The 10,091-nt window shown below is 38.5% G+C and overlaps 2 protein-coding genes across 2 annotated transcripts in view; one reads left to right on the top strand and one right to left on the bottom strand.

Moving 5' to 3' along the window:
* Nucleotides 1-5,768, top strand: part of LOC127855549 (uncharacterized) — a 31,393-nt gene extending 25,625 nt beyond the window's left edge. Inside the window, exon 4 of the mRNA XM_052391277.1 lies at nucleotides 5,200-5,768. Coding sequence (XP_052247237.1) covers nucleotides 5,200-5,409 — 210 coding nt within the window. The 3' untranslated portion in view covers nucleotides 5,410-5,768. The remainder of the gene's footprint in view (nucleotides 1-5,199) is intronic.
* LOC127855937 (uncharacterized) overlaps nucleotides 1-9,848 on the bottom strand; it is a 22,435-nt gene extending 12,587 nt beyond the window's left edge. Inside the window, exon 1 of the mRNA XM_052391853.1 lies at nucleotides 8,748-9,848. Coding sequence (XP_052247813.1) covers nucleotides 8,907-9,848 — 942 coding nt within the window. The 3' untranslated portion in view covers nucleotides 8,748-8,906. The remainder of the gene's footprint in view (nucleotides 1-8,747) is intronic.
* Nucleotides 9,849-10,091: the final 243 nt, after the last annotated feature.

The raw sequence follows: 10,091 nt of genomic DNA, 5'->3' as shown, positions 1-10,091 counted from the left end.
TCTAGTTCAAATAAATAGAAAAACCTTGTGTTGACAATAGAGGTCACAGTTTTCATCCAATATTTATGAACTGAGGTCAGAATGTTTATCTTGATGAAATCTGGATTGGGATTGTATTTGGGTCATCTAGAGTCAGGAACTAGGTCACTAGGTCAAATCATAGAAAAACATTGTGTAGACAATAGAGGTCATAGTTTTCATCTGATCTTAATGAGTCAGGTGAGCGATTCAGGGCCATCATGGCCCTCTTGTTTGTCACTGTGAATGGTGGTGGTGGTGGTGGTGGTGTAGTAGTAGTAGTAGTAGTAGTAGTAGTAGTAGTAGTAGTAGTAGTAGTAATAGTAGTTGTAGTAGTAGTAGTAGTAGTAGTAGAAGAAGTAGTAGTAGTAGTAGTAGAAGTAGTAGTAAGAGTAGTTAGTTGTAGTATATTAGTAGTAGTTTCGTAGTAGTAGTGGTAGTAGTAGTAGTAGTAGTAGTAGTAGTAGTGGTTAAAAGAGGAGTAGTTCAGTAGTAGTTGGCAGAGTAGTAGTTAGAAGTAGTAATAGTAGACGTTGGGGTGGTGGGGGTGGTGGGGTGGGGGTGGTGTTGGTGGTGGTGGTGGTGGTGGTGTAGTACTAGTAGTACTAGTAGTAGTAGTAGAGTAGTATTAGTAGTAGTAGTAGTTGTAGTAGTAGAGTAGAGTAGTTGGTAGAAAGTAGTAGTAGTAGTACCAGTTGTAGTAGTATTAGAAGTAGTAGTAGCTAGTAAGTAGTTAGTGTAGTAGTAGGTTAGTCTTAGTAAGTCGTAGTAGCAGTTAGCAGTAGCAGTAGCAGCCAATTACAAGGGGACCAATACTTAAGAGATGATCAAATGGGAAAAAGGTAACATAGCACCAGCAGTAGAATATGGGGCTCATTTACAGGTCAGATTTGGAATCTCTGCTGTAAAATGAGATTTTGAATGAATTAAAGGGAGGCAAATCTGTTATACAAAGAACAAGCATAAACCGTAGTTGTTTCCCTTGTTTGAACCATGCTAAATCCTTACAAATTTGGAAAGAATTGGATGAAAAATTTGGACTTTGCATAAACACCATTTTCTCAATTCAAGGGGAGGTAATTCTGTACTTCATGGACCAATAATGCTCATTTTTTGTAGGGTTCGTGTCCTCATTGATATAAAGACACTGTGCAAATTTGGAAAGGATCGGACAAAAAATGTGGAAGATTTTTGAAAGTTTTCACAAAATAGGCAAAAACGAATAAACATGCAAAGTTCAACGAGCTCCTGCGGCCATGTTTTTTGACGAATCAAATTTCTTTGAACAACTTTTTCAGGGGAGCCCTCAAAGGTCATCCCTGTGAAATTTTTTGAAAATCTGATGAGCGGTTTCTGACAAGAAGATTTTTAAAGGTTTTTACCATATATGGTCATGGCGGCCATCTTGGTTATGCGATCAAATTTTTTTTAACAATTCTTTTGTCCCATGACCTAGGGATGCTCCACATGAAATTTAGTTGAAATTGGCTCAATGGTTTAGTAGAAGAAGATGTTTACAAATTGTTTACGGACGGACGGACGGACGCCGGACGCTGAGTGATCACAATAGCTCACCTCGAGCTATCGCTCAGGTGAGCTAAAAACGTATTCACACAATGGCTGCTACTACAACTTATAGCCCATATAGGGGGGCATGCATGTTTTACAAACAGCCCTTGTTTCTATGGGATTTTAACCACAACTGTTCATGTTTATCTCCGACACATATTTTTAGGTCACCTGTCATGAAGTGACACGGTGTGCATATGTGATCGTGTGATGTCCGGCGTCCGTTGTGCGTGCCTGCGTGTGTCTGTGCGTCCGTCCGTCAACAATTTGTTTGTGTAGACAGTAGAGGTCACAGTTTGCATCCAATCTTGATGAAATTTGGTCAAAATGTTCATCTTGATGAAATCCGGTTTGGGATTGTATTTGGGTCATCTGGGGTCAAAAACAAGGTCACTAGGTCAAATAATAGAACAACCTTCTGTAGACAATAGAGGTCACAGTTTTCATCCAATCTTTATGAAATTTGGTCAGAATGTTTATCTTGATGAAATCTGGGTTGGGATTTTATTTGGGTCATCTGGGGTCAAAAACTAGGTCACTAGGTCAAATAATAGAAAAACCTTGTGTAGACATTAGAGATCACAGTTTTCATCCAACCTTTATGAAATTTGGTCAGAATTCTTGATGAAATCTGGGTGGGATTGTATTTGGGTCATCTGGGGTAAAAATCTAGTTCAAATAAATAGAAAAACCTTGTGTTGACAATAGAGGTCACAGTTTTCATCCAATATTTATGAACTGTGGTCAGAATGTTTATCTTGATGAAATCTGGATTGGGATTGTATTTGGGTCATCTAGAGTCAGGAACTAGGTCACTAGGTCAAATCATACAAAAACATTGTGTAGACAATAGAGGTCATAGTTTTCATCTGATCTTAATGAGTCAGGTGAGCGATTCAGGGCCATCATGGCCCTCTTGTTTTAAGATCATCTCACAAATGACCACCCCACCTTCACACTATACCCCCCCACCCCACCCCACCCCCCCAAATTATTTTTTTTTAAACGGTTAAAAAACACAAATATTTATTTTTATTATTTTATGTTTGAAATACCGTCCAACCATCGCACCCAAGAATCCCAACCCACCCCCCTCTCCCCCCACCCGAATCCCCCCCCCCCCCCCCCAATTTTTTTTTTTTTTTTTAAGATTATCTCACAAATGACCACCACAACCTCACACTATACCCCCCCCCCCTCACCCCCCCCCCCTCAATTTTTTTTTGAAACGGTTAAAAAACACAAATATTTATTTTTATTATTTTATGTTTGAAATACCGTCCAACCAGGGAGGCGGAAAACTACAACGGGCGAGGCATGGTATGGTATTGCGCAAGGGGGGGTTAGAGGGTTAGGGTTAGGGTTTGGGTTAGTGTAAGGGGTCGGGTTAGGGTTTGGGTTAGCCTAAACCCAACCCTAACCCGACCCCTAATCCTAACCCTTTCCCTAACCCTTTTTTGGGGTTATCACCCCTGACCATGCCTCGCCCGTTGTAGTTTTCCGCCTCCCGTCCAACCATCGCACCCAAGAATCCCGACCCACCCCCCCCCCTCCCCCCACCCGAATCCCCCCCCCCCCCCCCCCCCCATCCCTAATTTTTTTTTTTTTAAGATCATGTCACAAATGACCACCACACCCTCACACTATACCCCCCCCCCCCCCCCACCCCCCAAATTTTATGTTTGAAATACCGTCCAACCATCGCATCCAAGAATCTTTTTTTTTTGCATGTTTTTTCGCATTTTTGGAAAATAATGTAATAAATGTCCACACCCTCACACTATACACCCCTGTTCACTCCACCCCTCCCTCCTTTGTGATTGAAAATGAGAGTCCCTTCACCTTTAAAAAGAAAATAGATGAGCGGTCTGCACCCGCAAGGCGGTGCTCTTGTTTATCTTTCTGACAATGGTGGAGCCGGTAGGGGACATATATTGCTTGGCAATAGTCTTGTTATATTTTATCCTGTAATTTTTTTTTCCTCATGCAGTACCTTAAATAACCAAAGGTTTTAAAAAGGTAAGGGGTAAATATGCCAGCCGATTATTTACACATAGCTAACTAAAACCAGCTTGCACATCTATATGGGCCGTGCTCTATGAATAGGGGGTTTTATGCATGTGCGTAAAGTGTCGTCCCAGATTAGCCTGTGCAGTCTGCACAGGCTAATCAGGGACGACACTTTCCACCTAAACTTGATTTTTGCTAAGAAGAGACTTTATTGAAATGAAAAATATCATAAAAGCAGAAAGTTTCGTCCCTGATTAGCCTGTGCGGACTGCACAGGCTAATCTGGGACGACACTTTACGCACATGCATTAAACCCCCTATTCACTGAGCACAGCTCATATTAAGTTTAATCCTTTCCCAAGAACATTTACTTGCAATAAGATCACCATTAGGTCACAACAATTTGATAAGTTTCTCTGCACACTATGGCCCAAATATTTAACCGATTTATGCTAGTGGACTCTCCAATCCTTCTAAAGTGGATCAATTTATTTCCGAAATTAGGGATGTCTAGTATATTTATTATGCTCCCCCAAAATTTTTGGGGGGAAAATATAGTCGCTGCTTCGTACGACGGTTTCTTGTTTCTATATTTAGAATATTTCTTTCAGAAATTTCTTGAAGCAAACAGCGCAGACCCTGATGAGACGCTGCATCATGCAGCGTCTTATCTGGGTCTACGCTGTTTGCCAAAGCCTTTTTTCTAGACGCTAGGCATAAATGGGTTAAATAAGTGAGTCTATAAAAATACAAATATTGTCATTCCAATTCCTATATATTCAGATGTGAGCAAAAACAGCATAACTTAAAAATAAGTTGTACACATTTAATTAATATTTCTGCCAAACACATTCAGTCCTCGAAGAATTCACTCGACCGCTCGCATATGCGAGTGAAGTTGACGGTCGGGCGAGTAAATTTGTTAAATACTCGACCGACCGGGCGAGTGCTGTTTTTCAAGTTGAGAAATATAAATTCAGTTCCAGAACTCCTGCCACATCGATACAAATTGCGAACAATTTTTCATAAGAAAAAAAAATAGGTTTAGTACACAAAGAAACTGCACTTTCGTTTTGACAATGAAAAATGAACAAGCACAGTAAAATTAATTCTCGAAATCGGCTGCGCTCTTTTAGTAGGTGTCAGTGCTCTTAGCTAATCGATTAAAAGTGAAAAAAACAGTTAAATATATTGGTCATTCTGTGAAAAATAAAATTTCATTTTAATGTAAATATCAATAAAAAAATAATACATAACTGGTTAATTATAATACTTCTTATATTTAATTAAAAATAAACAGAAAACATAATTATTAATAAACAAAAAGTTTACAAAAAGGTTCTGGTTGATCACAACTATAAATATAGACAAAAAAAATAATTTTAAGGCAGGGCGAGTAAATTAAAGTGAAGGACGAGTTGATTGTCAGGCCTACTGGCCCTGCAGGGCGAGTGGCTCTGGAAAAATTCTTCAAGGCCTGACATTCAAAGTTAATATTAAAAATAGTTTTCTGTTTATCATGAAATCTGGTTCAGTTGTTCCTTTACTTTTGTTATGCTGGGCTGTTTTTGTTATACCGGGCTGTTTTTCTTATTATTCCAGCCAATGTGTGATGGTTCGCACAAGGAACTGTACACCTTTGAACTGCACAGTGGCTTTAATGTTGATAAAATAGTGCTCCACAACCCTATCACCTTCGAAGTGGAGAAAGACGGACAATATTGGCTGTGTAATTGTAAACAATCAAACAATCGACCATTCTGTGACGGGACCCACAGACAAGAACATATACAGTCGAAGATCAAACACTGATTAAAATTTTGCTGAGTAGTTACCTATATGGTAATATTGTATGAATAAAATTGCATTAGAAGTTCTGGTTTTATCTAAAAAAAATATGAAAACCTTGCAGTTAGCAATTCCATGTAGTAATCATTATACGATACAAATGTACACCTAAATTTGTTATATGCCTGTGGTCTATATACCCTGAAAACCATGTAGTATTTTATTTATATCAACAACTTTGTTTCATTTACCTGCAATTAACGCAAATAAATAAAGGACCAAGAAAGTGTTGTCCCGACAATAAACATTGCCAAAAAAGGAGGGTACGTTGTCTATAAACTTTGATGTTCTTAACGTCTATAAACTTGTGTGTTCTTAACGTCTTTAAACTTTTGTGTTCTTAACGTTTTTGCTCCCTTGAGCTCACTCAAGGGAGCACTTTTATTGCCCTATCTTTATGAAAATTGGTCTGAACATTAGTCCAAGGCAAAATTCTACACTGGCTTTCCTATTTCCTAATATTACATTATTTGAAAAATGTTTATATTTTCAGTATATTTCGGTAATAAAATTTTGCGATGTGAAATCGAAAGTACATCGCAAAAAAGGTGACATAACGAAATACACACTATAAATAAAGCAAGTAGATTGATCATTTTATATATTAAATATATACAATTCACTATGCATGCACAATTTGCATTCCTGGGTTAAACACGTGACGATGATGATCAATCTACTTGCGTTATTTATAGTTAACTGGTAGTTACCTGGTACCTGTGCCCAGTAAAATTTATTACCGAATATACTGAAAATATAAAAACTTAACAACATTTTTCAAGTAATGTAATATGCCAGTCGTGATATATTTATCAATATATTGAGAATACTAGGTCGGTGCCGAATAAAGCAAAGTTTATTTTGCGAGGCTTAGAAAATCTGAACCACGAGCCTTGGCGAGTGGTTAAGATTTTCGTGCCGAGCAAGATAAACTTTGCTTTATTCGGCACCGACCTAGTATTCGATTTATCCCATCAATTTTCTTAGTAGTAAATTATTTCTTTAAACATAGAATAGGAAAATCGAACTAGACGGAAAATTCCAAAGATATTTTAAGCAAACATTGTTTCATTATTTTAATCGTGTCGAGCCTAATACATTACAAAAAGATCAGTAACCAACCTGTTTTTTCGTTTATCATACCTCTACGTCCCCGATTTTTAAGAAATAATGAAAAAAAGAGACACTAAACAACTGCATCTTTAGCGTGAAACTACATGCATTGTGTCGTATGACGTGTTAATAATGACGTCACGAGTACGCGCACTTAATATTTGTAAATAATGTTTATTTGCTTTTTGAGTTGCATTATGTGATAAAACTATATTACATCTTGGTATCAAATTGTTTGTTTTGTTAAATCTGATTCGATTTTACTAAAAAATGATTACTTTATAGTTGATTCCGAGTAATATGAACATTCTTCGCCGCGCGTGACAGCTATATTTCAGCACTGCTGAAATAAAGGAAAATTTATTCCACAGTGGTTTATTTCGACAATGCACGTCTGATGATGGGATAAAAACTAATAATTGTACAAAAATACATGGTATTTTAGAACTTTTCTTTTTTCGTCAATCGCAGTTGACGGTCCCTTTAAAATGATGTCTCAGTTGAGATAAAACATAGTTCCATTTCTTCAAGAAAACCTATAGTGAAAACTTGTGAACGGTAGAAATCACATTTATAGTCCAATCTTCAAGAAACTTGGTTAAGTCCTTTAAAAGACAAATCAGCCAGGGGAAGGGTAGTTCGCCTTATATGACTAGTAAAACCATGTGAACATTCTAGAAAACTCATTGTAAGTCAAATCTTCCTGAAACTTAGTCAGAACCTTTATTTAAACCATAGCTAGGCCGAGTAAAAAATGACCTCGTGGTGGCACCTTAAGACGCAAAGGGCACGGCCCCTATGTAGCAGTTATTCCTTAAAATTATATCTGTTTTCTAGATGATGGAAGCAAACTTTTTGACTAAGTTTAATGAACCTTTCAGACTTGTTGTTTGCAATGTGCCAATCATGTCTGTAGTGGTATGACGTCACTCTCTCCGACTGCCTATACTGGCATCTGTTTTCAGGTTGCTGAAGGCGAACTGTTTGATCATGATTATGATACTTGGACTACTCTTTTATGCTCCCCCAAAATTTATTTTTGGAGGGAGCATATCATCGCCGCTTCGTCTGTCCGTCAGTGTGTCCGTCCGTGCACAATTTTTGTCCAGGATATTTCTCAGCAACTAATGATCGGAATTCAATGAAACTTTATGGGAAGCTTCACTACCAAGAGGGGATGTGCATATTATCAGCGGGTTCTGGTCGGATGATTTTTCACAGAGTTATGGCCCTTTGAAATTTTCCATTAACTGTACATAAAGTGCAATTCTTGTCCGGGCTATTTCTCAGCAACTAATGACCGGAATTCAATGAAACTGTATGGGAAGCTTCACTACCAAGAGGAGATGTGCATGTTATCAGCGGGTTCTGGTCGGATGATTTTTCACAGAGTTATGGCTCTTTGAAATTTTCTATAAAATAATTCTTGTCCCTCCACTACTGTGCCCTCAAGACGTTTCCTTTTATCTGAATATATAGTGCAATATTGTGACAAAAAACTTTGGGGAGCATCACCCGTCTCCGACGGTTTCTTGTTACATCTTATTATCCGTTAATGACGGTACAAATGTTATTCGACTCGTCACGGTGATTTCTACCTTTTTGCCACCTGCCACATCGAAGACCTTTCCAGAGACGTAATCGTCATTGAAAATGGCGTCACAGAAAATTACCTCACAGCGGTACTTTGGGAGCAGTTATTTACAGAAACACAAAGACATTTGTCCATCATTAACGGGTTCTAAGGTGCCGCTTTGACTTCATTTCAACGTCTCTGATGTCATTTTTAGCGTCGATAACGTCACTGGAACTATAGACATCGTTGAACGATGGTTAATCTCAAGGTCATTTAAACTGAGCAATGTAAGGCTGTTACGAGAAGATTTAAGAGGCATATTCATTGATTTGCGTGAGAGTTTCAGGAAAGTGTCCTAGATTAAAGAATTGGTATAAAATTATATTTGAACACGGAGCGTATATTGACAGGAGTTGAATCGAGGATTTGACCCTTACTGTAGTACATTAAATTCAATTTTATGCAAAAATTAATCATCCGATTTTATTGTTTTATACGTTATCTTGTTGCTTATTAATTCCTCTTTCAAATAAAAATATAACTCAGTATATTTCCGTTGTTATTAATGGATTTATAGCGCGTTAAAAACAAACACAAATACATTATGTTTTACCCCCGCGCGTTTAAACGTGTCGTAACTTCATGTAGGTTTCTCTGCTCTGGTTGATGCATTCTTGAGTAGATTCTTGGACTCAGAGCCGGTTTATTTACCTTGGAATTTTCGAAGATATCACATCTTCATCAGCTGATCACTTATTCACTGACGTCACAATCACATGACCGGTGAAGGGTCACGTGATACGAGGAGACTGTCAAACACCCGGGGTAGCTCGAGTCCCTCGTCCCTGTTAAGTGATGGCCGCCGCTGTTTGATCTCAATTGCTTCTTTCACTTTGCGTTTCCATAGATGTTCTTCGGAAGTGAGTACTTTGGTGTTGTTAGGGTTGATCTTGTGTCCAGTTTGTTTACAATGGTCATATATGGCAGAAGAAGTTCGTGTAAGGTGTTCTTTCAATCTAGTGTCTATTTGTCTTGCTGTTTCACCAACATAGTCATTTTCACAATCCTCACATTGGATATGATATATGACACCACATTTCTTCATTTTGTCTGTTTTGTCTTTAACTTTGCTGAGATTCTGTCTGATGGAATTGAAAGGTTTGTGGAAGATGTCGGCTCCATGTTTTCTGAATACTCTAGCCAATACTTCTGAAGTGCCCCTGATGTAAGGTATGCCTGCCATCGGTCTCTTTTGTGTTCCCTTATCTTTGACTATTACTTTTTCTTTCCTTTTCGGTAGTCCGTTAGTTCTTAAAGCGGATTTCACATGTTCGATTTCCTTCTTTTGGTCGTTTTCTTCTGATTTAAGGGTTTTAGCTCTGTGGAGTAGGGTGCGTACAACCGAGCGTTTGTGTTCAAGGTGGTGGTTGGACTGAAAGTTCAGATATTGGTCGGTGTGTGTCGGTTTCCTGTAAACTGTGGTTTTCGTCGACCCATCATCTGCCACGTGAACACATGTGTCAAGGAACGGAATACGGCCTTCTTCCTCCTCTTCTGAAGTGAACTTAATATGTTCGTCAATAGAGTTGATGTGGTCCGTGAATTCTTGGATATCGTATTCATGGATTTTTGTCATGGTGTCAACCACGTACCTCAGCCAGAGGGACAGTGGGTTCCTGGCAGTTTCCAATGCCTGCTTCTCAAAGTACTCCATATATAAGTTCGCGACAATCGGCGATACGGGAGATCCCATGGCCGCACTTTGCTTCTGTTGGAAGAATTGCTTATTGTATATAAAGTATGTACTACTAAGGCAAAGGTGTTCTCTTTGAAAATTCCAAGGTAAATAAACCGGCTCTGAGTCCAAGAATCTACTCAAGAGTGTCGTAACTTAGTCACGTGACCGGTAGCTATCGATTAGCGTACATCGAAGCGCCGAGGTTATACATTTTGATGT

The sequence above is a fragment of the Dreissena polymorpha genome, chromosome 13, assembly GCF_020536995.1.
Source record: "Dreissena polymorpha isolate Duluth1 chromosome 13, UMN_Dpol_1.0, whole genome shotgun sequence".
Taxonomy (NCBI): Eukaryota; Metazoa; Mollusca; class Bivalvia; order Myida; family Dreissenidae; genus Dreissena; species Dreissena polymorpha.
The sequence above is the reverse complement of the archived record's forward strand: the minus strand, read 5'-3'. Positions and strand labels throughout refer to the sequence as shown.